This window comes from Rhizoctonia solani, chromosome 3 (assembly GCF_016906535.1).
Source record: "Rhizoctonia solani chromosome 3, complete sequence".
Classification (NCBI taxonomy): domain Eukaryota; kingdom Fungi; phylum Basidiomycota; class Agaricomycetes; order Cantharellales; family Ceratobasidiaceae; genus Rhizoctonia; species Rhizoctonia solani.
The window spans coordinates 1,388,164-1,415,362 of NC_057372.1; the positions used below are offsets into that span (position 1 = coordinate 1,388,164).

The window sequence follows — 27,199 nt, forward strand, 5'->3', positions numbered from 1 at the left end:
GGGCGTTTCGTCCTCGCGGATATTTTCTCTCGGAACGACAGATAGAATGTGTATGGGCACTCCCAATTGCAACCAATGTGCTCAAATATGGAATTCTTTCTTTTCGGCTCGTGGTTCGAATGGGGTTCGTTCTCACTCAAACATGTATATCACATCGAGTAGCATCAAGTAGGAAGAAACAAAGGGGCGTATTTAGGGCCATCTATCCCATTCTCTCATAAACGAGAAGCCAAGTAAGTTCATATAACCCCCAAAACGAGCCTAAAGCTTAAAATAAAAAGCTACGAATCTTGGTATACAGTGGTACCTAGCAGACGACGAGCGCTCGAGTTTCGAGCCTCCGCCGCCCTCGATGATCATCGGGCAGTGCCTCGTCAACTCGACGTCGACTAGGCGGTATAATACTGGAAGGAATAGATTTTTCAGTCCAACACTGCCCCGAGGTTCTTGGGATCATACGAAGGGGAAGGACACTGCGAAACTGACGTCCATGCACCAGGTCGTCGTCTACCGCAGCCATTCAATGCTAACTTACGCCTGCTTGCACAGTCCGCAGCCTCGAGCTCGGACTATGGGGTCGATCCTCCGGCCGAGGCTCTTGGTGTCTGCATGTATGTACCCTCGAACGTGGCACTGCCTCATTTCGAGATCACGTAATTCTGACAGTGGCCCGATAAGCAACACCAAATACCGTCGGGATTAGGCGCGCACCAACCATACCAAACCGCAGCCCAACGATGCCTTCTGCTGTACCTTCTTTTGCGTCGTTCCCAAGTCTCACCGATACGATACCTTCCAAGCCACGTAAACGAATACTGGACGAAAACTGCAGTCCAACAGCAGCATGGACGGATAAGCGAGTGAAATCAAAACATGGTGGCATGGCTACGACTACAGGGGCACTTTCACCTGTAAGCGCACGTGTTTGCGCGACTGCTACCGACAAGGATATAGTAGCTCGGTTAACAACGAGTGATGAGTTCGACCTATCACATGGTGGGTACTATATGTGGCGCTTCTATAATGTGAGGGCTGAATTCGCGACAGATGTTGAGGTTGTACTTGGACATCCTACGACTGTCGGACGTGGGACTCATTGGTACATCCAAATCTATTTTTCGGTGCGTAATGTCTGAATAGACCGTTTAGCAACTATACAATCAAGAGTCCCGTGGTTTCTTCCGTCCATTTTCGACTTTACGCGTAAGTTTTCCGCCAGGCTAACTTTATCACTCTATTAAACTGAATGGACAGGGTTGCATCAAGCGAAGGAGGTACGATCGTCAGTTGCGAGGTACGTTTCAGTCCAGACGCATATATTTCATTCCTTTCCCCCTAACTTAGCCGCCAGGATCTCTCTTCCAACGGCTTGCTTTGGAATAATCACAAAATTCGTCGCACGGCGATTATTCTCCATCATGGTGATATCCTACAGATCCCGGGGTCCCAGGTATTCCATGTAGAGATGGATAAGCACGCCGGAGGCAAGGCGATGCCGTTCGATCCGACTCCACCGCAACGGCCAAGAGAAAGGGTACGTCTGTATTCGTTTTTTTAGGCTGTGGGAACTTGTTTCGTATTTGGGGCTGGCATGATGCGAATGTATGCGCTCATTTTTGGCTCTTCTCTTCCTTTCATGTGATGGAGTAGGTGGTGGGGAACTATGTCATTACCTCGCACATGCTGGGTAGTGGCCACTTTGCAAAAGTCCACTTGGGTTTCGATTCGGTCAAGCAACGGCAAGTCGCGTGCAAGACCATCAAAACGAGCAGAGTTGCCGAGGTTTTGAAAGAGGTGAAGATCCTTTCTAGTTTGAACCACGTAAGTTTTTCGTATTGGGAGTATGCGGGCAAACTAACGAGCCTTTATTCAGCCTAATATCAACCGCGTGTTGGGGTACACAGACGAGGATCCTTGGACACACATCTTCCTTGAATTGTCGACTGGCGGGGATTTATTCACTTATATCACCTCACAAGGGATGCTTCAAGAAGGCGAAGCCAAATTCTTAGGGTACCAACTCATGCTGGGGCTCGTTGTGGGCGCCCCCTTCACTTCTTTCGTCCTATTATATGATTAACCTGGGCTTCTAGTACATGCATAACCTCAATGTATCCCACCGTGGTACGTGTCCAACTCAACCCTGTATACTTTTCAATCGATTGACACACTGCCTTTCCCAGATCTAAGCCCGAGAATATCTTGATATGCGCGCCCGAGCATATCCTAGAGTGCAAATCGCCGACTTTGGACTAGCTCGGGATCGCTCGAACGAGCCAGCATTCAGTGCGGTCGGAACGATGGCATATCTCCCCCCTGAAGCGGTTGTCGGGCTCATAGGTCGACCATGTCCATCTGGCCGGAACGGCGAAAGAGTAAGTTTACCTCTCGAGTTGTGTCTTTTCCGGCACTATGGCCGATATGTTTATAGCGTGGGTATGACGGGAAGAAAGTCGATTGCTGGAGTTTGGGCGTTACGCTTTACACAATGTTGTGGTACGTTCGCTAGTTTAATCATAAACCTCAGGCTTGATTAGATGGATGCACTGCTTGTAGTGGGATGCATCCATTCGATTGCGGTGGCCAGTCTCAGCAAACTGCTCGACAGAATGCATCACAGCCCAGCCAAGCGAAACTGAGCGAGAGCCAGCAATCGGAGGCTGACGCCGTTGTGGTATGCGACCGCATCCTGAACGGCTGGGTTGATATGTGTTTCCCACCGTGGCAATCGATGCCCGACGGTGAGTCTGTATAAGTTTGGCTGAATATCTTGCTGGATAATCGTATCAGCCAGAAGTATCGTGCGCAAACTGTTGGTCTACGAACCTGACCTGAGGTGTAGCGTGGCCAGTGCTGTGCAGCACCTTTGGATCCAGAAGGACATCACACAACTTGACAAATTGTATCGGGATTTAACCAAGTAGCCTTTCGTTTTTTTTTAAAAAACTTTATTAGTCGCTATCATTATAGTTAGGTGTATTATGGCATTAGAATGAACCCAGCAGCGAGTCCGAGTGAGTTAGCGCACAAGCAGAATCTTTGGAAGATGGATATATGGGCGCTATCTACCATGAATGATTCATAGCCACAATTAACCGCTCGAGATGTTGATCCGTCAGCCAGTTTGGCATTACTCTATAACGTCGAGATAAATGCCATTTAAGTCAGTATTGGCACGTGACTAGGGCGCTTGTCTGGCTTTAGGTCACATCCCAATCGATGCGTTCATTCGACGTCATCGCGAGACCTATCTTACACAATCAACGCATGTAAAGATGGCCGAAGATATTCCCAACGAGTTCTAGAGCAAGCGATCTGGACACGTTTCTTAGCTCTGCACTCGTTAAGCTTGCTATTTTCACCCGGTACGATCCGCGAGAGACTCGTTTGCCCGAATATCTACCACATCCAGGGGAAATCGTAAGAAATCAGCCCAAATTGGTTCGACACCTTCTGATTCTTAATCGCTACACGCATTTACCCTTTATAAGTACCCTCAAACTCTGGCCAGAGTTACCACCTCCCCACCATGTCGACCGCAACGCTTCAAAAGCACCGTGTGATTATTGCGTCGTTGTTTCTCCCAACGACAATCAACTTTGATCCGGATGCTACTCTACGCACTCCCCTGTTGCGCGCCCAAGCGTCCAATATGCTCGTTGGAACCGGTGCGCCCTCCTCTGATGAAGATGCGCATAAAATCGCAGCCAAGATCTCGCTCTCGAGTCCAGTAACCCCAACAGGTCCTCCTCAGCCCCCAAAGGTTCCCGTCCGACCCAAGTTCGACACCAGGCTGAAGAGCATTGTCGATGACCTCACCGTGAGTTATTTGCCGTATGGTCAATAGATTGAGTATTTGACTTTGCGCGCATGTAGCTTCGAGTTGAAAGCGGATCCCCGGTGCCAACTCCTGCGCCCGAGGCAGTTCCCAACCCGTTCTCATCGTTCACAGCGATGGCTACCGTCCTAAGGAACGAATCTCCCACATCAGCTGCTGCCCACCAGAATCTGAACACCAAGGCTCTGGTTCCTCCACGCAGCCGTCGATTATCACGATCTTCGAATGTGCGCCTCCGTTCGCCATCGTCCTCCTTGCGCATACGCCCTGATATTCCAGTCGAAGATTTCGTTCTCGAACCGAGCGCACATGCAAACGGTGGCTTAAATAACGCTGTTAATAGTGCCAGACATGCATTGGCTCAAAAGCTCTGGATTGGCGTACTTGATGTCCCTGCGGCTACCATCAAGGAAGAAGATCGGCCGCGCATTGAGAGAACACTTCGTAGCCAAGCCGATAGCGTCCCAGTCTGGATAACAGAGGAAGAGTTTCAGCAGCATTATGATGTATTTTGCCACCAGGTCCTGTGGCCCAGGTGAGGAAATCCATACTACTGATTTCATCTCGGCGCTTTAATAAAGACGACATCTGTAGCTTGCATTATGCCGTACCGGATGCACCAAAGACCAAGACTTTCTACGAGAGTACTTCATTTGAGCAGTACAAAGCTGTAAACGAGAGGTTTGCCGATGCTATTGTCAAGGAATATAAGGAAGGAGATGTTGGTATGTTAATGCTAGGAATGAATTCGAAGTTTTATAAATAACACTCATATGTGCCAGTTTGGGTCAACGATTATCACCTTTTACTTGTACCTCAAATGGTTCGTGCCAAACTCCCCAACGGTAAGTAGCTCTCTTTAGTAATAAGATATTTTCTTATTTTGACGTACTTCAGCAACAATTGGATTCTTCCTTCATGTCGCATTCCCATCATCCGAGATTTTCAGATGCCTTGCAGGTAGACCGATTACTTTATCTTTTGATAGAAGGAGCTGACAGTAGAATGCCTGGGTCAGTTCGTGAAAGCTTGCTGCGTGGGATGCTAGGCGCAGACGTGGTTGGGTTCCAAACTCACAACTACGCGCGTCACTTTAGAGTAAGTAAGGATAAGAATATATGTATTAATACTAACTCCAATCTCGTAGCAAACTGTGTCCCGCATTTTGACGCTAGAAGCCCTTCCAGGCGGAATTGATCTTGGGAGCTCTCTATGCGAGGTGGCTATTTTCCCAATCGGGATTGACGTACGCGCTCTTTCAGAGAAAAGGTCAGTAGATCGGCTCGGGACTCTTAGCAATTTTTCTGATTAAAGAATAGGCGTGACCCTGCAGTCCAAGAGTGGGTTGACGTTCTTAAAGAGCGATATGCAGGGATGAAGATGATTGTTGGTCGCGACAAGTTGGACGAGGTACAGGGTGTCCGACAGAAGCTACTTGCTTTCGAGGCGTTCCTCGAGAAATATACCGAGTTCCAAGGCAAGGTTGTTCTGATTCAAGTCGCACTGGCTACTACCGAAGAGAACGAGAGTCAGGTCGCAGTTTTTGATGTCGTATCTCGCATCAATTCACGTTTCTCGACTTTGACATACCAGGTAAGAATGTGCTTTCGTGTTTTGGTTGTATACCGAGCCTCACATCGCTTTCATAGCCTATCGTCTTCCTTCATACACAAGACCTGACGTTCTCACAATATCTCGCCTTACTCACGGTTGCTGATGCATTCTTCGTTGCCTCGTTGCGTGAAGGAATGGCTCTGCGTACCCACGAATTCGTGGAGTGCCAGGAGGGAAAGAAACGACCCTCGCCATTGATTCTTAGTGAATTCACCGGGTCATATTCATATACGGGTTTCCGTAGTTGCGTCAGCGTCAATCCTTGGGATTCGCGCAAAACAGCGGAAGGTATCTACACCGCCCTGACAATGGGAGACGAAGATTGTATGACGCGCTGGAAGGTAAGATTTACTTTTTTTTTTTTTTTTACATTAGCACCGCTGGTTCTCACAGAACCGATTGTATAGGATCTACATAAACACGTTACAACGCAAACCGCGCAGGCATTTGTTACATCCTTCGTGACACGGTGCATACGAACCCACATGGAATACCAACGGCGCGCTTTGTCAGAAGTTCCTCAGATTGACCCCAGCAAAATTTTCCCAAATACCACTCCTGAAGAAAAACGATTGGTGTTCATAGATTGGGAAGGTGCTCTCTGGAATGAAGATCCAAGGGTAAGATTCTAACTCCTGATTTTGATATATATCCATCTCATAAGTGGCTCTACCAAGATCACCTGGCACAGTGGATTTAGCCCTCCGGCTTCTAAGCTTGAGGTTGTGAGGAAATTGTTGGCCAACGCACAAAATGAGGTTTGGATCCTCAGTGGAATGGGTGTCCAAGGAGGCCTTGAGAAAATTGCAGCCGAACTTCCTGGCGTTGGTTTAGTGTGAGAGCATTCGCAGAATTCCTGAACTCATCTAATGGCAGAATAGAGCGGAAAATGGCTGTATGCTCAAGCCACCTGGGCAGAGCGAATGGATTAACCTTGTTCCTGACTTCAATTTGGATTGGAAGGGCCCTGCACTTGAGATTTTAACATACGTGAGTTTGCTTATTTAATTTCAAGAAACTATGAGTTACTAAATGTGACACACAGTATACAGACCGTACTCCGGGAACCTTCGTAGAAAATAGAGGCGCGTCTGTCTGCTGGAGATTCGGTAATGAGGAGCGAGATGAGGCAGCCCAAAAATGGGTACGACGCAGCTCTGCGGAGGCCCAAAACCATATTTGGGACAGGTACGTTGAACATGGCTCAATCTATTTATCATACATCTGATTTATACATTCTTAGTCTTGGGGAGATATATGGTGGGTTGAAATCCTGAATGTGCTGAATAACTTACTGAACCTTCACTAGGCTTACGCATTATTCCTGGGTCATCTTCTTTCCTCATTCTGCCCAAGAACGTTTCTCGTAGCACGGCAGTAGGAACAATCTTATCATCCCATGAAACCGACAAACCTATTCTCCCAAGGTCTACATCCGAGGATGTTGCTCTGCTCTCACCAGGGTCGCCTGTGTCGCTCCGTGGACCGCAACCCCCAGGTCAACACCAAAGTGTGCCTATTCTATACATTGGAACAGATGAGCACTTGACTCGTCGTCTAAACGAACTTAGTGCGGCAGAGACGTGTGCAGCAGGGGGACGTGCAACATTTGCGAAATGGCGGATCGACTCTACTCAAATTGGTGATTTGCTCGCTGCTTTCAGTTGAAGATGTGCTCTATCTGTAGGATTCATTAGATTTATTTACTGGGCTTATTGCTGTAGGAATTTTAAAGGCATCGGTTCATATAACTGACGTTAGTTGTCCATCATCGGAAGCCAGTATTTCAAATAACTCGCGTCAACAATATTCAAGTTAAGAGGCGGATTGTAGTTAAGAAATCAAACCGTATGCCCGCACCACCATCGGCCCAAGTCTTCTTGAACTCCACAGACAGTGATGATTCATAGAAAAGGAGTAATCGTCTAGGATATTTCCCTCAGACGCTGGTAGGTTCGGAATCCCGGTATGTGGTCGGGCTGCGTCATCCAATTGGTCTTCGTTGAATCTGACAAAGTAGTCTGGTCTAACGGCGGCACGCGTATATTTTGCAATGTTCGGCGGTTTAGTGAGAGGTGATTGCGTATATCTTAGCTGCATGATGTTGTATAAAGAGCATTTGAATGTTCATCGAAGTGCTCTCGCAAAGCTCTTATTCAAATAACACTCTTCGTTTCGAAGAAACAAATCACTTGGTTCTTCCACTGGGGTTAAAGCCTTTCTTAATCCCCTAGATACATGTATTCCCTCAAGAACATTGTGGTTGTAGGAAGGTAAAGTTCAGGTGCTTTACACCTAGTATATGCGGTTATCTCACAAACTATTGGACAGTGGTGGTGGTGGTGGTGTCCCTCTGGTCCAAACCTTACAAAAGCAAATTAACCCGGACACTCATCGCATCGGTCAGTCTGTTCAGTTATTTCTAATGCACATCTAGATCTTGCTTATCGTTTTTACAATTAGTTGTCATTGAGAGACGGGATTACTACTATGCTCACTGGCCTGCCCTTATTGTGAGCTGATTACTTCCCCCTTGCTCCTAAGTCCTGAAATAACGTGTGCCACAAAAAAGCGCGCTGCAGTTACCGATGAGGGTGACCTCCACGAACGTGCACTTATCCTCAATAGTCATGCGTTTGACTCCACAGTTCAGACTATCCGGTCAGGCGTCAAACAAATCACTGATACCGATGTAATTATTGAATCTGGTGAAGCGATTCCATACGAACATCTAGTCCTCGCCATGGGGAGCAACTGGACTGGCCCACTCAACCTTCCATCGTCAAAAGAAAAGGCGATCGAGCACTTCGAATCATTTAAGAGTGAATTAAGCACCGCTGACAATACACTTATTGTGGGAGGAGGCTCCGTTGGAATAGGTAAGCTGCTTAATACTGTACCCATCGTTGATTAAACTAATCCCGTTCAACTAGAATATGCAGGGGAGATACGCCACTACCACCCTGAGAAAAAAGTTACTCTTATTCATGGGGGGGAAGAACTGATGAATGACACCTATGTGACCAAATTCCGTCAATCAGTTCTTGATGCCATGATTAGCACGGGTGTTGAAGTTATTCTAGAGGATAGAATACCCCCACAAGCTACTCTTATAGATGGGTTTATGACGTCTGAAAATGGCCGGAGGATTCCTGCGGACTTAGTGGTAGGCACATCGTTATCCCAGATCTTTTTGGTTGTAGCTGACTTACGAATAACCCAGATATTGGCAGCTGGTGGTCGTCCCAATAGTGAGAATAAATGATAGACATCTATGAATTAGCACTGACGTTCTTTCTTCTGTCTAGCTTCGATTGTGAGGGCATTTGATCCGAGCGCTGTCACCGAGAGTGGTACTGTCTTGGTCACGCCCGAATTACAAGTAAACCTTTCATCTGGCGCGCGGAATGTGTGGGCGATTGGAGACATAATCGAATGGCCAGAGCAAAAGGTCGGAAATTTTGGGGAAGTTTATATCGTCACATACTTATATATTTCCTACACGTAGATGGTACTCAAAGCTAGTTCAGGCCATGCTCCCGTCTTGGCGAAGAATATTATCGCCAGTATTTGGGGTAGTAAACCATCCCCGTATGGTGGCAAGACCGAGATGATATTCGTGACAATTGGCCCCAATGGAGGTCGAGGACTAGTACCCCTGTTTGGTGGGGTTGTTGTTGGTGATTGGATAATCAGCACTATGAAATCTTCGGGACTTTTCGCAGACAGAACGCGTACTGCTCTTGGTTGTTAAAGCGGTGCCGTGTGCCATAGTTGCTATTAAGTCCTAGTCAAGTCGCTTAATATATGTCCAATACTAACACTATATAAACGATGTAGAGGTTTTAGATTAATCAGAATTATAGAACATAAATATATCACAGTACATGAGATAATTTCTGTCAGTGATTGTTCCGGGGTAGCCATAGCTACAGATTATCAGCTCTCTTTTATTTCATACTTCGACCGGAAGTGGGTGGAATTCCGTAAGGACTTTAGAACGTTTGAAACGTTCTAAAGTTGAGTTTGAATTCATAGACCACCTCGGATGCATTTTGCACCGTGGAATCGTGTATGAAATCGCTTCGGAAACATATTTGGAACGTGCGGAGGGGGTGTCCCAAAGGTCCAGAACTTTGGAACGCATGGTTAGATTTGGAAGAGGTTGAGATCTACCCGATAAGATAAGATAAGCAGATTCTTAGCCAAATTAGGCCACCAGTGCTTTGCCACCAGTGCATATATTCCAATCGGAATTCGATTATTTATTTAGTACTGGGTATGTGTACGATAGTTCCAACGCACCATAGTTCAGGTGAACTCAAGTAATGAATTAAATTGTGGTACATAATGCTTGTGTACAATTAACCCGGTCCGTTATAAAAAAACTATACATATCCAAGTTAGGAGATAGGGGCGGGGTCGATAAAAGACGTATAAGTTCAAAGAGGATCAAGTCCTCATCGTCGTTGTCCATCAACATGTCAAGGACTAAATCGTCTGAGTCCGAGTCCAAGTCCTTTGCATGATACCGATAATTCAACTGATACATAAAGCTGGCGAGCAGAAGGTAGAAGTGTTACGCAGTCATACGTCATATTTTATACGATCCCACACGCAGACTCCGAGCGGGAAGGAATATAAATTCATTCACACGATTATTTCTAGAAAAGGTCTATTGAGCAACATGACCATAGCTTACGGAAAGTCACTTTAGAACGGTCCAGTGCTGGTCCAAGCCAGTACAGCCTCCCGTCCTCGGGCCGAATCCGTCCCGTCCCGACGGACCGATTTAGAACGCGCCGACTGTTCTAAATTTCTTACGGAATTCCACCCAGTGTGACTACTGGAATGATTTTAAATCAGAATTGAAGAAATGGGTTTTGAGGAGCAAATATACACCACTATAAAATACCACATATAGTCCGTTTAAATAGGTAGATATCGCACGTAGGTCTAACCTTGGAGCGCGCGCGAAAGCATCAGAATCAACACTGATCGATGTACGAGTATTTCACCGTTCTAATACCCTAAAAGCACAGAAACCTCGCATGGCGCCCATATTGTGCCAAGCATATCCACACCCCAAAATGCATAATTCACAACTCGATGACATGCAAGTATGAGATTAGGATGCGGACTCATAAGGATACTAGTTGGGTTTCCCCAGCGCCCGCACATAACACACGATTTTCTACATCCAGAAAATCTACACTTTTGGGGTTCGCCATGACTCAAGCCCAAAGTAAGGCTACTACCTTATGTGATACAAACTTTGTTACTGAATTATCTGCGGAGTAGTACTGCACAAGCAAGATAACCATATACAAATTACCTTGAGCGATATAGCCGTGTGCCTTGCATTCATCGAGAGAATACATTGATTCAACCTTTGGTGCAGGGGGTTCAGAATGGATATCTTTCATCTCGTTGACCTTCTTGTACTATCCCACGTTCGACTTGCTCCCTGTGACGTTCTTCTAAATATGACAAAACGGCGTCCGCATATAAGTGTTGACCCTTGTACTCGGCGACGTCGGGTGGCCAGCTGCGGATAGCATCTGCCATACGTCCAGGGACGCCCGGTTCTCTCGCAAGTTTGATTACAGGCTCGATATACGTGCGAATGGTAAAAAGAATAGCACCCGAACGAGGTAGGCTATACTCAGCTAGTCAGAGGCACTTTTAGGAACTTAGAAATGACACCTACCGGCGAAGACTTTGGCGCTCGGTGCGAAATCGAACCCGATCAATCTCCTCCTTGCCAATTGGCCGAGGTTCAACGAATCCCGAACTCGAGATAAAATCAGGCTTGGGGGCGTGGTTGGGCTCGTCAAAATGGTCTTCGTTCCCGTTAGTGGTATCCGACCAAGCTGCAGTCATGAAAATCAATAAATTTGATGACTGTTAAATTTCAGAAGCCAGTACCTAGCTCATCGCCGTCGATCGAACCAACCCGTCCAGGGTCATCTTCGGGTCGAACGATCTGCATAAAATAATTGTTCCTTGTCACCGGTTTGTCCGTTCTTAATTTTACGAAAAATCTGTTCATGCTATCACGCAGTTTTTCACGGTCTTGAACGGCTTTTCAGCACATTGTTTGAGTTATTTTGGTATTACTCACATTGCGGCACGCGCCCTCCTTCATGAATCCGTTCCAATGGATGCCCAATCTTGTCGCGCATCCGCCAGAAGCCTGGCGTACAGATTGAACCAGCTTGAAAGTAATATCTGGAATCTTTTCCTTCGAGCATCAAGGCAAGATCATCTTGAACGCTAGAATTCTCACTGTGAGTTCACCGTTGGGTCAACATGTATTGGCACGAACTTACAGCAATCCGGACACCTTCATTGGATCTTCTTCTTGAAGATTATACCGAACATTAAGAGGAATTATCTCAATGATTTCGATCTCGCCCAAGCTATCCCAACTGAGGTCATTAGGGGTGTGTTTGACCCGTGAAACCACACGAAATACATGGGGGTAACGGCGGGTGAGATACTCCCCTATCTCATTCACTAGCTCTCGTGCTACAGAACCACCTAGTTAAGATATGGCTATTAGAATCAAATGCCTCTTACCTGCGAATTCACCCCCTGGAACACCGAATTCCTCATTCGGCGGCATGGTCCGGACGACGTTGATACCACCTGTTTCTGCCCGGCGTGTACGGATCCTATGGTAGTGGGCATACCTATTGTCGATCTAATATGTGTTTTAGTAATCTGTGGATCTTGTAGAACTAGCGTGCTTGCCTGGATCCAGTCGTCAAAATCCATGCTTCGAATACCCATCGTTACATTATATTTAGGCCCCCATCTAAAAGGACGATAGGGAGGAGGTAAGGTCTTGTTAAAATCAAAATCCAACCATGGGTTAACACTCGGGTATTTAAATGTTTGAGGACGCCATTCTTTTTTCTATCTGAATGCTAGAACTTAAAGCAGTGATGAAGATGCATACCTCCTGGCTCCCGGTCCATTTCGTCTTTTATATCATGCACATGCTTCAGAGGATGACCATGATTTGGCCTGGGCCATACACTTCTCTTATTCCGAATGTGATACGCCCAGCTTGCGTATAGTAAATAACTGAGAATACCTGAGAGCGCAAAAACGTCTAAGGAGGTAAGAGGTCCCATGACTGGGAGACAGAATCAGATGTTGACTGGAGGAATGAACCGAGCTATGGCCAGGCCGCGACCCATATAAGCTCAAGGGTCAGGTGAGCTTCAGAAACTCCTGGTCCGGGTCCTTCGTGCCAATGCACCAATGGGGGAGAACCCCCAGAGGAGTTTACGTGTGAAAACTGAAGTGGAGGTAAAAGCTTCGTTCGCTTGTTCTTATCAATGGAGATAGCAGGATAGATACAGCGCATCTCGCATATTCGGCCGCAAGATAAGTTGCTTGATCAAGTGGTAAGGAGAGCACTATTTTTCGTCTGACGTAAAGAAACTCCACTTACGGCCAAATGCGGTAGCAGCGGTACGCATCTATGCGTCAATGTGGACTCCCTGGACTCCGTTCCTTGATGGATGCCGAGCCATTTCGAGATCTTTGCGATTAAATATTCTGCCGGGGTCGGTCCTGAAGGTATTTATTCAGTCGGCCGTAATGCCCAGGGTTAAATCTACCTCAATCACTAGTTTTGCTCGTAAACTATGGGAAGCGACATAAAGGGAGCATCTCACTCGTTATACGCGGACGCAGCTGCAGGGATTGTTATCCTAGGACTTTTTTATACCTGGATGGTTTGGAAGCAGCAGCGAAAGACAAATGAGAGCCTTTCTGTTCCACCCTCTCCTCCAATCGAAAAAGAGAACCTGCCATCAAATCAACACGGAAAGAACAGCATTTACCATATGAATAAGTCCAAAGGTGGTGAGTAAACGTACTGTTGGACATAGATTTCATTAGTCACGATTTCGAACAGGAGCGACCAATACATGCTTCCCGCTACCAGATCCACTACCAGATTTCTCTCTCGAGACTGCTCGCACGAGAGACTATGTTTACGTAAATAAGACTCTGCGATACCCATACTACCAGACTATGGCGCATCAGCCCTTATCACCCAACGACTGGATAGAGATTTCAGCCTCGTATCGATGGTACCTTGCTGAAAAAAAGCGAGTTATCGATGAACAAGGCAAAAAGGTTATTGACTCTTTACCGGAAAATGACGCTGCTTGCGGAGAGCTCTTGGAGCTGGTAGCTGAATTTATGTCCACGCGATACCCTACACTTTTTAATCGTCTGCTCGAGACCACTCAAGAAGGGAAGGAACTTGATGGAATATACAGCCACGTTACGAATGAACGCTACCAGTGGGTCAAAGGTTGCCCTCCGGAAGGTGTGGAAGGGCTCAAAATCATTAGTCGGTGAGCCATCTCTTAAAGGGCTCATAAATCAGCATTTAACAACCAACTTAGCCTCACTGAAAATGACTTCCTCATGGGTCGTGAGCGTGAAGATGGACACATATACTTTGTTGGAGGCCTAGTTGCATTTCCCGGTGAGTTTTGCGTCATCTTGAGGCATATCCATCTAACTTTGCTTCAGGATTTTACCTTTTGTCGGAAAAGATAGGCAAATCTATGCACGACGTCCATTTGCCCGTACCCCAATTCAACCAAAAGCTTCTTGTATCTGTGGAGAGGTAAGGAAAATGCAAGTTCTACTCTGCGTTATGTGTACTCAGCTATAATATTAGGACGCTAAAACGTATGGAACCCAACGCTCCATTCGAGAGATCAAGTTGGGAGATTGTGGATGATAACAACTTGTTCTTCCACAACATCGCTCAACTTCCAGAGGGGGGAAAGTGCAATGTTGATCCAGGAAGCCTGTATCTCCGTATTGACCGACGTAAGTAGCGTGTTTATTATAGCCCTCGCGTTGATGTCCAACTTGACTTTTGCAGAGGCATTCCGGAAACTTCCTCGCTCAAATGCGATAATATTCGCAGTTCATCCGCTCATTAAGAGAATGCGCGATATTAGAGAAGATAGCCCACTTGTTCCCGCCCTGCTTGCCAAAATTCACGAAGAGTCATCTAGGGACCTCATGGAATATAAGGTCGGGCAAAGTTGTTACCACTTCAAACGTGATAGCTGATTAAATGCTTAGGTTGCGCCAGCTTATTATACGGAGCTCAAGCCTTGGCTTGAAGAAGCCACAAGAGACCAGATATCGAGAGGTTTGATTAAGGGAGACGAAGAACCCCAGGACTTCAGAGATATTACTCGTCCAGCAGAAATACTTGTTCAACCTGTAGCGGTCCCCTGAGGTTTTATGTCATGTTGGATCATTTTTATTAGTCGACATGGATATGTAAATATATATGTAATGCCTCTGAGTTATGCTTCTGTTGGTTCAATGCAGGGCGGAGTATGTATATATGCGAACTTAGGAATTTGTCCCAGAGAATAGCCGCCTGGCGCCTATGCATATTCAGCCCTTCATCCGTGCTTCATCCCATCCACCAACGCGTTTCCTTCATGTCATCTGCCGTGCCAACTACGCCAACTACCACACGGGTTCAAAGCGCGCATGTCCTTAACTCCCCACACTATACCACAACACGGAGACATTCTTTATACGGAACGGAAGATCGTATTATCCTTGACCCAGGTTCTCGTGTTTGGAAAGTTGGGTTCAGTGGGGAAGGCAAACCGCGGGATGTATTCTCAGTAAACGATGGAGAAGGATTATGGAACTTCAACACTATGCGACCAGCAGCAGAGAGAGAAGAGTTTGAGAAGTTGATAGAACAGAAGATCCAAGACTGGTTAAGAAAGGTATTCTATAAGTGAGTATCAGATTCAATTTACTCGTGCAAGGGATGTATTGAGTGATTTAGTGTTTTTGGGAAGTAAGTTGCTTGTAGATCCCAAGGCACGTAAAATCATAATCGTGGAACACCCATTGCTTCCCCTTTGCGTGAAGAATATGTTCGCCAAGGTGCTATTCCAAAACTTGCAGGTCAGTCCCCTTAATCCGATCGATCGAACATTTCGAACGAATAGAACAGGTTCCTTCTCTATCATTCGCCCCCAGCCATGTGCTGGCATTACTTGCAGCCGGACGCATCACCGGACTTGTCATTGACTGTGGTCACTTGGAAACGACTGTATTGCCTGTGAGCTTGTCCCAGTATCATCCATTACAACAATACTGACGCACGACAAGGTATTTACTTCCAGGCCCCTGTTTTCCCTTCTCTGTACGACCCCTCTCGCGGGTGCACGACTAACTACTCACCTCCGCGCACTTTTGCTACTACATGGCACATACATACCCCCGCAATCAACACTATCTGGTCCAGCGACCAGCATCCCAGAAATGCAACGCGCAAAACGTATACCCCCAAGCATACTCACAGATGCACTAGTCGAGACGATTAAAACGCGCGCATGCTTTGTGGGGTCCCCTATCTCGCCGGAGGACGACCAAGACCAAGATGTGACGATGATGGACATTGTGCCTACCCCTTCATCGGCGTCGGCGTCCGACGCCGGGCTTTACGATACGCCCCCAATGTCTGAGGTTCACACCCCCTTGAGGACAACAGCTTCGTCGACTGCGGGGTCGGTATCCGGAGCTGCGTCGGTATCTGGAGCTGGATCAGTATCTGGTGTGGGCCCAAGCCGCAGAGAAGAACGCGAGATAGACCCAATGGCAAAACATTCACGGGCTACTGATTTACGCATCGCGGTTGGCGTGGGTGCTGGGCGCGGAGTGGTCATCATCCCAGGTTGGGTGCGCGAACGAGCAGCTGAGGCATTGTTTACGGGCGGAGATGTGGATGAGAGGAGCGTGGCTGAGACTGTGCTTGATTGTCTGCGCAAGGTACGCACTCGATGAAACTCACCATTGCCTTTTAATCTTAGGCTGGTTATATATAGGTTCCGGTCGACCTGAGAAAAGAATTGATTTCTTCGTTACTTGTCGTTGGAGGCACATCAATGCTTCCAGGGTTTGTCTCCCGACTACACGCAGAGCTTAAATCGCTCTTATCCACGTCTATAGCGAATGTTGAAACACCGCCGGCTTCTGACCCACCATCACCTACCACACCTACTATTTCGACTTTGCCTAGGATAGCAGTTCCGCCACCTCTTGTATCTGTAGGCAAGCGGCGGGCCAGACAACCATATGACCCCTATGCACGATTGCGTCCGCTCGCGCCACATTTAGCAATAATTAACGCACCTGCTGGAGTCGGAGACGGCCACCAAAATTCAGGCAAAGCGCCTGCTTTCGCCCCCAGTGCGCTTCCTTGGGTCGGGGGCTCGCTCGCGGGGTATGTTGAGAACAGTGCCGTAATTGTAGCTACTTACGTTTGTCTCGTAGATCATTGAAGATAGGAGGAGAGGAAATTCCTCGCGAAAAGTATGAAGAAGCTACGTTATCGATGGAGGAAGAAGTGGAAACAGTCGCTGCACCTGGTATTGTCAGTGGACGACGGGAAGGGTACTTCTTGCCTGACTGGACAAAAGGCGTTATGATGGTCGGGGCGCCAAATGCGGCGATTATCCCACCAGGTACCAATATGGATACCACCACGTAAAGATTACCTGTCGTTATGTATTATATTACGGCTGATACTTGCGTGTTATCTTAAGAAATGCTAGGACAGCTGTCAGATGATTTTATATCTATATACTACAATATGCTGTGCCCTAAGTTACATTCAGAAAAAAAACACATACAACAAGAATGTTGAAGCCGTAGGTAAGGGAAATCGAGTTGAGCGTGACAATTCGTAGATATTTGGGATACATCGTATCATGCCATTAATTACCCTTTGTGGAGGTTGTTTCAATAGTGTTCGCCCTGGCGAACCGTGCTGCTAGGATAGGTAACATAGGGAGATTTATTTCCACGGAACATGCTATCAACCCAACAAGTCAGTATAAGCGCCCACTGTTGTCATATATTTGCTCACCGCCCGCAGCCGCCCATGAACGCGACAATAATAAGCAGGATAGTCGCAACGAGACTGATCCATGGCATGGGACCGAACTCGGCGTCGTAGCCATCACGACGGAAGCGATTGCGGGCTACAGCAAAGAGCGCGATCATGAAACTAGATTAGGCAAATTGGGTTAGGAGTGAGGCGTCGAGGGACTGTTTTCAGGAGCTTACACAAAGGCCAGAAGGGAAAAGAATGCCGCGAGCATAGATAGGAGCGAGAATATGGGCGAGGGATAGATGCGGGCATTCTTGGAGATCAATGTCGGGAGCAGAGCCAGGAGAGTGAAGAGTACGAAGAAGTCGGCTGCAAAGACATATCGATAAGGCTGAAATGTACCCAGATGGTAGTGTACTTACCAATAGGATACCAAACTATCATCTTGGTGAGCCAAACAATTATTTGGGGGTTCCATTCGTACCCGAGGCTACGCGACTTGGTGAGCATGACCGTTACAATGAGATTGGGCACACTTACGCCTTTGGCGTGCAGGTTCCTCCCTGGATGCACCATCCCCACCCTCCCAAGTGCAGGCCGCCAGCAATGTCAGCTCGGAGATAATACAAGTTCCAGTTGAAGGGTGTGGTAAAAGTACATAGCATCCTACACAATAAATAGATATAGATAAGCCCTGATAGAGCGAGTGGCAAATACTGAAGGTTAGGCTTACAAAAAGACAAATGCTATAAGGGTGAGTAGGAATGGCAGGAGCGCCGGATTCATGGTTGGGATATTCGTAAAGGTCGTAGACGATTGAGCTGATGCACGCCTTGAGGAGGACGGGACCAAATTGCGTTAATAGTCCAGCACCTTCAGGGACGCACTTTTATATTTGCACGTGTTTTGTCTATGTGACGTCGTTTGTGGTCGGACTTCCCATAGCCTCATACAGCCTGTACGTCACTCGCCGAGTCGGCCTCTGATACTTGAACCTATATGAACATATATTCCGCTCCACTCTGTGCCTAGCAGGTATGACACAAATCCAAATTTAATCCATATATCCGCTGGTTAACCCAACTCATGTTTTCTGCCCCACGTGTTGAGTCACGTGTATTATGTAAGTGTTATGAATGTTTGTCCTGAAATGTGTTTTGGAGGGACGCTTGCCACCACATCCTCTACCTCTCTTCTCCAGGTTGTACTTAGACTTCTATCTGGGTGTGTCTGGACTTGTCTCTCCAGGATATCCTTGTAAACTCGTGGTGTACGAGTATATTCTGTATCTGACATCGTAGCTCAATTTGTAAGAGTCTTCTCTGCTCCCTGTATGTCTCGCTTTTTGCCTATCGAATATCACGGTTCACCCTTATGTTCGTTGAGTGACCTCAATTTTCGGCAGAATCAAACACCATGGCAGGTGACGATGACTACGATATTTACGGTGACGATGACTATGCCTCCATCGAGATTGACCAGGTCAGTCTACATTTGACGCCGTGTCCGAGTTCGGAAACTGGCTGGCTAACTCTAAGCGCCCTAAAGAAAATCAAGAATGAGGACGACTACCAATCTCATTCGATTGAAACCGAAACGACCCGGAATCCAGAGCCAGCCGTGGGCAATAAACGCGGTCGAGATGACTCGGAGGGCTACGAACAAGTAAGTAAACACGCTCTTACGTGTTAGTCCGTGTCTCATGCCCCGACAGAAACCTTTGCAGGGCAGTAGACCTATGCATGGCTCAAACGGTCCAGGTACAAACATGAATATGGGCGGTGGCGCCAACGGCACCTTTAACGATGGTTCAGATGCTCTATATATTGGAGAACTGCAATGGGTGAGTAACTTGGTGTTGTAAACTATCTTGAAATCCTTACTAAAAATGGTATAGTGGACAACCGACGAAGATGTTCGCCAAGCTGCTCATAATATTGGTGTCATGATTGAACACAAGGACATCACGTTCTCAGAACATAAAGTCAACGGCAAGAGTAAAGGGTTAGCTATAACCTTTGTTTGTGTACCGCTGCTGATCACTCATTTATTTACAGCATTTGCTATGTTGAATGCGGTTCTTATGAGGCTGCAAATACCCTGAAGAACTTTTTCGATAACAAGTGAGTGGTGTCAGCCTGACCCACCATTCCATTCCTGACCTAAATTTTTAGTGAGTTTCAAAACCGCCGAGCCGTCGCGACGTTCACTAGTTCGTCTCATGGCAATCCATTCCGAACACTTCCAAAGGGTGAGTTTGTCAAGTTAGACTTTTCATGGAGTTGATATTGAAAGGTACTGTAGATCCCCCCGGTCGAGGTGGAGGCGCTCCAAGGGGTGGTGGTATGGGTGGAAATAACCAGATACCCACTGCTCCTATTACCAATAACGGCGGGTCTCAGGGTCGTGGCGGCGGCTTTGGTCGTGGCGGAATGGGTGGCAACGCAGGCAACATGGGGATGATGGGAATGAATAACCCTATGATGGGGATGAATCCCATGATGGGGATGATGGGTCGTGGCATGGGCAACCCTATGATGATGGGGAACATGGGGTAGGTTCATTATTGTTTATTTAAACGTATTGCTGACAACATGTCGCAGCATGATGGGCGGGATGAACCAAGGTATGGGTGGTATGATGGGTCGTGGAGGCGGACCTGGACGCGGAGGTGAGCTGAACGGATAGACCAGCTTAATAGCTACTGAACTTGCTTGGGCGCAGGATTCAACAATATGCGAGGTGGTGGCGGTGGTGGTGGTGGAATGGGTGGTGGCCAGGGGCATATAAACCCTCAGTTCTTTAGTGGAGGTGGAGGGGGTGGGGGTATGCAAGACGGACCTCGTGCCAAACGCCATCGCATGGACGATAGCTAGTCCCTCTGCTTGTCAGCTTGTTCTCAAAAGTCTCGTTCTCTTGTCATGACTGTCTCGTGATTCCTGCTCACGCCTGCATTTTTTGTGTTCTGGAGTACCTGCTCCGTTCTTAAAATAATTATTACATTTTGGTGCTCATAGATTCGTCATTATCCGCTGCCCATCGCGCAATGTGATGACTCATAGTGCTTATTCACCATGTGGAGTCTGAATAAGGGGCCTACAAGGTTATCAAACGTTCGTCGAAATCCCCTGGTTGGGTGGCTGACAGCCTCGGATTCGGAAAAGGCCCGGCGTCATAGCTTGGCCTGCGATTCGCAATATGCAGTACGTATGCCATTTGGTTGTAGATCTGATCGTTGTCGACCGATCTGCGCCACGTCTCACTGGCAGATCGAAGGTAGTGTAGATATCATCCAACAACCTTTGCTTGCATCAGCTAATTGGCAATCGGGATCGCGACATCGGGAGCACATTAAAACCTCTCCGGACCAGAAGACTTTCAAGCACTGACCCCATCCCGCTAATTCTTGGTATTCTCTCTCGTAGACTTTCCCACGATCACCATGACCGTCGGAACCACTATTTACACTGCTGTCGTTGGGTGTGGTGTCGCCACCCAGCTATTCCACGTTCCTCTGCTCTTAGCTCAAAAGCAACTCTTTACTCTCAAGACCATCGTCGAGAAGGCTGGACCCAAGCCTATCGAAGCTATTAATAAGACTTACCGCACCAGTATCAGATGGGTGAATGATATCCAGAACGTGATCAACGATGAAGATATTGAGCTTGTGAGTTGACGTTTGTTGCTAGGCCGAACCCACTAACTGATGTGTTCGTCGCTGTATCTTAGGTTGTCATTGCGACCCCTAACCATATGCACTTCAGCATGGCCAAGGTAGGCTACTATTCTTTGCTCCATCCCCAAAATTGGTTGGCTGATTCGGCCTCACCTGTCCGTCAGGCTTGCCTCGAAGCTGGAAAACATGGTATGTATTTAAGCCAGCGTCTATGTCTGCGGGCGCAGTAACTAACGCCTTGCCCGGGCCTTGTAGTATTGGTCGACAAGCCCGTAACGCCGACTTACGCGGAGGCCGCGGAGTTGGCCCGCATTGCCCAGCGATGCAATCGTAAATTGATGACCTTCCAGAATAGGAGATTGGATGGGGATTTCCTTACTGTCAAGAAGCTCATCGAAGAGAAAGCAATAGGCGAAACTTATGAGGTTGAGTCTCAGTAAGTTGGAATGAATTAATCAGCCCGCTCGGGTCCCGGCCTTTGCCCTCCGAAGGCATAGTCTCATTGAAACTGCGGGCTGACTCGTTGGATTTTTTTTGTTATTAGTTACGACCGACTTCGCCTGCAATTAAATGGCACTTGGAAAGAAGGCACCCAACCAGGTTGTGGTAACACCTGGAATCTCGCACCCCATTTGATCGATCAATGCATGGTTTTGTTCGGACGCCCTGACAGTGTGATGGGGCTTGTACAAAATGTTCGCCAACTCGGCCATTCTAATCTTGACGATTCGGTGCGTAAAGTTGGCATCGTAGTTTCGCGCATATAACTAACATGGTCCTATAGTTCACGATTCATCTATACTATACTAATACACCCAGGCCGGTTACCTGCATACTGCGGGGAACCCTTTCTGCCGTTACCGCTAGGCCCCTACGATTCATTGTCAGGGGTGACCAGGGTACCTATATTAAGCGGGGCCACGACGTGCAGGAAGGGCAGATGAAAAAACATATGAGCCCATGGGGGCCTGAGTTTGGTATTGAACCCAAGTCCCAATGGGGTGAAATCGAGGTTCAAAATGAAAATGGGTTTGAATTCGACTTGTGAGTATTTTTTTATCCACGGCAATTGAATCATTTTGTAACCCCTTCCCCAGCCTTCCCACGTTGAAAGGGGAATACAACAGAATATACCCTAATGTTGCTGGAGTGTTAGAAGGAAAAGAGGAGCCGCTTGTTAGATGGGAGGAATCCGCTGCCGTCGTCCAGATCCTCCAGTTGGCATTTCAGAGTGCTGAAGAGGGTCGAACATTACCGGTTCCTCGCGCATAGGCGCATTGTTTTGGCCTTCTACAGGCTATATAAGAGTACTACACTTATTTCTTTGTTATGCTGTTTGTCTTTTTAGGTATGTTTTTATGGATGTAACTACCAGTGTTGTAATTCAGGAACGTAAATCAATCCTAATTCCATTTTGAGCACGTGCTAGAGTCTGGATCTGCATGAAGGGTGGCGATGCTGTGGCTATGTCGTGATGTTTGCTAGCCCCTGTCTTTGAATGTCTTGTTGTTGTCCACCATACATACGCATCACAGGTCTTTGCACGCGTCTGAGGCTCATATTGAACCGTGCTAAACCCAAACACTTATCTTCCAAACATATACATAAACGATCGGCTCTAACAGCATTCAACATCGCTCAACGCGCGCTCAAAACACTCTGCACTACCTACACAAAGACACAATTCTAGTTAAAAATTGAATGTTTTCTCGGCCGCCATGTCAGACAATATGACTGCATATTGGCCGTGTCTGGCGATTCTTGCTGTGTTGGCTATTATAGAACCAACATTGGGATACACGCCAGAAGCAAGGTCTGTAGTGTATATCTATGAACGTGGGTCGCAGCTAAAGTATCCAATCGTGTAGATGGGGCCAAGCGGCAACCATACTTGGAAATACTCTGTACGTTCACGGAGGCAAAGTGGACCCCTACAACGCGTATACCTATTCATCTGCACCGGGTACTAATGACCTGCTTTCCCTCGACTTGTCATCTTCGTTCGCGACGTCCGACCCACCATGGGCATATGTCAGCGGTTCCAACGCTGCTTCCACAAGTCAAGGGCCGTCCGTCGCTTTCCATTCCCTTACAGCCTTTGATGAGAGATCCATGCTCTTGTTTGGCGGAGACGGTGGCCCTCCCATGCCATTACCGTCCGGGTCTGACTCGGCATGGTTGCTCAATATATCGGGACCAAACACTCCGACTTGGATTAAACAGCCAGAAGGTTGGGCCAGCGAGCCCATGAGATCATTCGTCATTCAGCTGCGAGCTCTTTCGGTCGAGTCTGGATTATTGGCGGAGAAAAATCTGACGGCTCTAATTTACCTGTGGACGGGAACTACGTATTTCAGCCATCTGTGCCGTCTTTTGACCTACTCTCAGTCAACAATGCACCGCCTGTTCTTGTTGGACATTCCGCAGTAAGACTGGGTGCTAACCTTATGCTTGTTCTCGGAGGGTATAATCCCTCCGGTAATACTATGATGGACATGAGCACCTTGTGGTTTGTCGACACTAGTCTCCCAGTACCCGTTTGGACCACTTCTAATGCTTCGGGCGATGTACCAACTCCTCGCAGAGAATTTGCTTGTACGGTATTGGGTGATGGCAGGGTCTTTTTGCATGGTGGCGCCGATGCCACTTTGCAAACAGTATATTCGGATGCCGCCATCTTGGATGTCTCTCAACCCCTATGCGATGGTCAACCATTGGCGGGTTTGAAGAAATAGGGGCTCGTCGTAATCACATGGCCGTGGGTGTAGGAAGCCAAGTGTTGATTGCATTCGGTAATGCAGCGTCATTCATCAATACCTTCTCGTCACTTATTCAGACTTAGGTTATGGGGTAAACGGTCCCTCATCTTCCTCGCTACAGATATTCGAAAGTGGAGATAATTCCTGGGGAAGTACATTTGTTCCTGTCTTATCTCCCACTCTACTCCCCTCAGCGTCAAGCCCTGCAGTAACCATCACTCCCAACCCGCCTACTCAAACTGTACCGCAAGTTTCTACTCGATCAGATGGGGTAATAGTGACTGTTTCTCAGCCAGTCTCTCAACCCATCAATACTCAGATTCCCATTACTTCTGGTGTATCATCACATGTTTCCGCACCCGGGCCCATTCCTACAAGGTCTCAATCGTCCCCCCCTCATTCTACGCGTAGTCATTCGTCTGGCACTCCATCGTCAACTGCCTCTCCTTCCCCCACTGAAAATACAGATGGGCCTTCTTCCAACCTCACAAAGATTGCAATTAGTGCTGTGATTGCTGTTGTCGTTCTGGTTGGACTGGTTTTATGTGGCGCATATATTGCTCTTCGGAGGCGAAGGCCAATCTGGAGGCGCGGAGACGGAACGGCACGGTTAATTAGTGGAGAATCTGGCCCATCAGGTGCACATGAAGGATATGGGGCGGATGAGCCCAAGGGTGTACCGGTTGTGAACTCGAGTTGGCAGGCCTTGCAGCCCCCCCGAAGGCAATGGACACTTCTTGGTTTGGGCACTCGCCCACAAGCCCGGGCACGGTTTGACATTCTACATGACGAGGATATCAGAGAATTTGGAGATATTTCGGCTAGTCGGACGGATGTCCGCCGGAACGGGAGTGTGGGAAGTGGTAGGAGCACATGGGGAGATATTGTTAACGCAAGTGCTAGTAGCCTTCGCGTTGTCAGTGCGGCCCTCGGTATTGGACAATCTCCTCGCCAATCAAGCTATAGCGCCACACCACCTACGGCCCACAACACAAACTTAAGAGAAAAGAACGTTTCAGACCCGTTTCTCGACCCATACAATCGTAGCTCGTGGACAGGGCCCAGTGCGGGTCCCTCAATCTCACGTCCCCGTACCTTCCGACAGGAATCCTCATCTAGCTTACGAGAAATTGTGTATGCCAATCCTTTCGAGGACTCGACTAACGATCCACTTTTGTCGCGGAGTGAGGGTGATCAGGACGGCCTAAGGTCGCCTCCTTCTCGCGAAGAGCTTGTTAGTGCATTTCGTCAACAGGATCTCGAAGATCATGGCCATTACGATGATAGCATTATCCCTACATCCTTCGGGACATATGGTCTCGCTGCGCTTGGAAGGCCGCACTCAAGTTCCGACCTAGGCCATTCAAGCGGGTCAGTCTCATCCCATAATGCCACGATACTCGGGAATGGTTCCGCTACGGTCGTGGGCTCGACTTCCTCCCATGATCATCATTCGATAAGTTTACTTAATGCCACTCCCTCTGCACCAATTCGACGTAGCGATTCTTGGTGGTCTCGTTTCTCGAAAGGAAGTGTGCGAGGCGACCGCAATGTTCACCATGACGGCTTCAGCGTAGTTCGCAGATTGTCCCGAAGCTCAGACCGCCCACCCAAGCCGGATCCTTACATCGACTTCCGCGACCCAGCCCCGCCACCCATCCGCACAATGGCCCCTATCAGGGAGTCGCGTATTAGCCCGGACGCATCTCCCGCTGAACCTCCTCTTGTCCGACCACCTAGTGTTATTATTGGGTCTGTCGGAGCCCATCGACGTTCCTCATCTTCTCTGGTAACAGTACAAACAGCGGATAGCGCCGCCCTGGAGCAGATGGGCCAACTTGATATTATTCAGCGCGTTAGAACTGCGAGCACGCACCACACTCAGTCAGCTTCTCAAGACACTAATTCCGATTCGATCGAAGAGACGAGCTCAGCACGACCATCGCGGAGGCCGAGGCTAAGCATCGTGCCTGGTTCTCCATCAAAGACCAGTGCGGAGAGTCGCCAGGAAACCAATACACCTACCCCTTCTCTATCTGAGGACCATGGGACTATCGTAACATCGCCCACCGAAATCACGTCAGTTGGACACTCATCACCGATCAAGTTGACTGCACCACTTCAGGCTCGCCCCCGCCAAAGGAATGGCACTGTGGCAGAGCGGGTTGCAGATTATGAGCGACGTATGTCTCAGGCCAACAGTCCGACCACTCCTCGAAAATCCCCGGTTGGTGGAGAGCCAGACAGTGGGCGTCCCCGGAGTCGAGTTCGAGTTGAATACGGGCTCGTCCAGCGCCCGGAATTGTTTATTGCTAATCCAGATGATGCAACATCACCTTCCGCTTGAACCAGCCCCGAGGCCCTTATAAACTAATTATAAAAATTGCAATCTGAACTTATTCCCGAACTATTGAACCGCATACATGCGATGTATCACGAGTTTCAGTCTTTGTTTCTTCGTTCTTGCCAGAAAAGGGTTTATGATATCTATTTATGACCAGCCAAAGTTCTTCCTTGTTCTTCACGCGAGTGTGATTGTAGTCATCTAGCGCACATACCACCATGTTGCATAGCATAGTATGTAGTCTATCTATAGAATTAGGTCGCGATATCCTGTACATGTGTGTGAAGCCAAGGACTGGTCGAGTTATATACTGGGTAGGTTTTGACAATAAATATAGCGTCTATTTATCTAGAAGACAACGCACCACACCCAATACCATATGGTCTTGTGGCTCAAGGGTTTGGGCGTAATCTAATCACGCATTACTGTGAATTTCTTCAGTAAACTAGGCGCTACGCGAAACAAAACTGAGCTTACATGGTTCGAAAACGCCTGAGATCGGATGTTGTGCATCTACGCATACTCTCTCGGCGTCAGCAGTGGTTCCCGTGCACACTGCTCAACTACGGCTCCATCTTTAACGTATACCACCTATGTTAAAACGATCAGTAAAAACCCGCCCACAGCTAGTCCCCAGTCCAAACAACAAACAAGCTAGTTGACTGTACCCACAACTGCCATAGTCTTTTCTCTTTTTAACCTGCGGAACCGTAACTGTTCAAATGTTTCCAAGAGGCGTTAGTAAATCTGTTCATAAGGAAGCTGGTAGTAATCGAAACGAATACTCCATTCAGCTTCAGGGTCCAAACTTGCACTGGGCTCATCGTACAGAAGAACCCAGTACTTTCTAGGATTCTTATGAAAGCGCGTGAAAGCTTTAGTACCATAGTGCGTAGATTAACATAGGCATAAATCCAGACCCAATATAGCGAAATATTACCTACCGTAAGTCTTTCTCATTCCCCGCGACTAAGATTGGTCGGCTTCGCGAATCCAAAATTGGATTGGTACTGGTTGACACGGTTGTTTCGGCCTCCATAGACTCAATATTGAT

The 27,199-nt window shown here is 47.7% G+C and overlaps 10 protein-coding genes across 10 annotated transcripts; 8 read left to right on the plus strand and 2 right to left on the minus strand.

The window, feature by feature from the left end:
- Nucleotides 1–737: 737 nt before the first annotated feature.
- RhiXN_02839 (Serine/threonine-protein kinase) lies at nucleotides 738–2,924 on the plus strand (the record flags this gene model as incomplete). Its single annotated transcript, XM_043322656.1, has 12 exons — nucleotides 738–996; nucleotides 1,048–1,099; nucleotides 1,150–1,203; nucleotides 1,255–1,294; nucleotides 1,352–1,534; nucleotides 1,651–1,821; nucleotides 1,874–2,038; nucleotides 2,094–2,124; nucleotides 2,191–2,375; nucleotides 2,432–2,496; nucleotides 2,557–2,741; nucleotides 2,791–2,924. 12 exons carry the CDS (start codon nucleotides 738–740, stop codon nucleotides 2,922–2,924), a joined length of 1,524 nt encoding a protein of 507 aa, XP_043178152.1.
- Nucleotides 2,925–3,529: 605 nt separating this feature from the next.
- RhiXN_02840 (glycosyltransferase family 20 protein) lies at nucleotides 3,530–7,120 on the plus strand (the record flags this gene model as incomplete). Its single annotated transcript, XM_043322657.1, has 15 exons — nucleotides 3,530–3,820; nucleotides 3,877–4,373; nucleotides 4,433–4,563; nucleotides 4,621–4,683; nucleotides 4,736–4,798; nucleotides 4,857–4,936; nucleotides 4,986–5,107; nucleotides 5,158–5,431; nucleotides 5,488–5,793; nucleotides 5,860–6,072; nucleotides 6,130–6,287; nucleotides 6,334–6,442; nucleotides 6,498–6,640; nucleotides 6,696–6,712; nucleotides 6,762–7,120. 15 exons carry the CDS (start codon nucleotides 3,530–3,532, stop codon nucleotides 7,118–7,120), a joined length of 2,826 nt encoding a protein of 941 aa, XP_043178153.1.
- A 570-nt stretch (nucleotides 7,121–7,690) lies between these two features.
- On the plus strand, nucleotides 7,691–9,206 carry RhiXN_02841 (pyridine nucleotide-disulfide oxidoreductase; the record flags this gene model as incomplete). The annotated part of the gene is made up of 8 exons (XM_043322658.1): nucleotides 7,691–7,725; nucleotides 7,784–7,854; nucleotides 7,916–7,965; nucleotides 8,025–8,331; nucleotides 8,386–8,618; nucleotides 8,676–8,703; nucleotides 8,761–8,903; nucleotides 8,961–9,206. 8 exons carry the CDS (start codon nucleotides 7,691–7,693, stop codon nucleotides 9,204–9,206), a joined length of 1,113 nt encoding a protein of 370 aa, XP_043178154.1.
- A 1,652-nt stretch (nucleotides 9,207–10,858) lies between these two features.
- Nucleotides 10,859–12,080, minus strand: RhiXN_02842 (uncharacterized protein; the record flags this gene model as incomplete). The annotated part of the gene is made up of 6 exons (XM_043322659.1): nucleotides 10,859–11,111; nucleotides 11,163–11,325; nucleotides 11,381–11,527; nucleotides 11,577–11,740; nucleotides 11,785–11,995; nucleotides 12,035–12,080. 6 exons carry the CDS (start codon nucleotides 12,078–12,080, stop codon nucleotides 10,859–10,861), a joined length of 984 nt encoding a protein of 327 aa, XP_043178155.1.
- A 1,033-nt stretch (nucleotides 12,081–13,113) lies between these two features.
- Nucleotides 13,114–14,740, plus strand: RhiXN_02843 (uncharacterized protein; the record flags this gene model as incomplete). The annotated part of the gene is made up of 7 exons (XM_043322660.1): nucleotides 13,114–13,333; nucleotides 13,386–13,833; nucleotides 13,885–13,967; nucleotides 14,015–14,111; nucleotides 14,166–14,320; nucleotides 14,376–14,530; nucleotides 14,582–14,740. 7 exons carry the CDS (start codon nucleotides 13,114–13,116, stop codon nucleotides 14,738–14,740), a joined length of 1,317 nt encoding a protein of 438 aa, XP_043178156.1.
- Nucleotides 14,741–14,952: 212 nt separating this feature from the next.
- On the plus strand, nucleotides 14,953–17,024 carry RhiXN_02844 (actin; the record flags this gene model as incomplete). Its single annotated transcript, XM_043322661.1, has 6 exons — nucleotides 14,953–15,263; nucleotides 15,328–15,436; nucleotides 15,486–15,593; nucleotides 15,644–16,303; nucleotides 16,360–16,757; nucleotides 16,808–17,024. The coding sequence occupies 6 exons, from the start codon at nucleotides 14,953–14,955 to the stop codon at nucleotides 17,022–17,024; spliced, it is 1,803 nt and encodes a 600-aa protein (XP_043178157.1).
- Nucleotides 17,025–17,275: 251 nt separating this feature from the next.
- On the minus strand, nucleotides 17,276–18,152 carry RhiXN_02845 (SUR7/Pali family protein; the record flags this gene model as incomplete). The annotated part of the gene is made up of 6 exons (XM_043322662.1): nucleotides 17,276–17,348; nucleotides 17,403–17,543; nucleotides 17,603–17,735; nucleotides 17,789–17,856; nucleotides 17,907–18,032; nucleotides 18,100–18,152. 6 exons carry the CDS (start codon nucleotides 18,150–18,152, stop codon nucleotides 17,276–17,278), a joined length of 594 nt encoding a protein of 197 aa, XP_043178158.1.
- Nucleotides 18,153–18,782: 630 nt separating this feature from the next.
- On the plus strand, nucleotides 18,783–20,242 carry RhiXN_02846 (uncharacterized protein; the record flags this gene model as incomplete). Its single annotated transcript, XM_043322663.1, has 9 exons — nucleotides 18,783–18,848; nucleotides 18,915–19,031; nucleotides 19,081–19,209; nucleotides 19,264–19,370; nucleotides 19,424–19,489; nucleotides 19,541–19,617; nucleotides 19,671–19,920; nucleotides 19,970–20,037; nucleotides 20,091–20,242. 9 exons carry the CDS (start codon nucleotides 18,783–18,785, stop codon nucleotides 20,240–20,242), a joined length of 1,032 nt encoding a protein of 343 aa, XP_043178159.1.
- A 566-nt stretch (nucleotides 20,243–20,808) lies between these two features.
- Nucleotides 20,809–22,314, plus strand: RhiXN_02847 (oxidoreductase family, NAD-binding rossmann fold protein; the record flags this gene model as incomplete). The annotated part of the gene is made up of 7 exons (XM_043322664.1): nucleotides 20,809–21,033; nucleotides 21,096–21,140; nucleotides 21,207–21,231; nucleotides 21,298–21,478; nucleotides 21,587–21,773; nucleotides 21,827–22,086; nucleotides 22,140–22,314. 7 exons carry the CDS (start codon nucleotides 20,809–20,811, stop codon nucleotides 22,312–22,314), a joined length of 1,098 nt encoding a protein of 365 aa, XP_043178160.1.
- A 458-nt stretch (nucleotides 22,315–22,772) lies between these two features.
- On the plus strand, nucleotides 22,773–26,148 carry RhiXN_02848 (kelch repeat-containing protein 3; the record flags this gene model as incomplete). Its single annotated transcript, XM_043322665.1, has 5 exons — nucleotides 22,773–22,855; nucleotides 22,911–23,272; nucleotides 23,311–23,763; nucleotides 23,811–23,834; nucleotides 23,885–26,148. The coding sequence occupies 5 exons, from the start codon at nucleotides 22,773–22,775 to the stop codon at nucleotides 26,146–26,148; spliced, it is 3,186 nt and encodes a 1,061-aa protein (XP_043178161.1).
- Nucleotides 26,149–27,199: the final 1,051 nt, after the last annotated feature.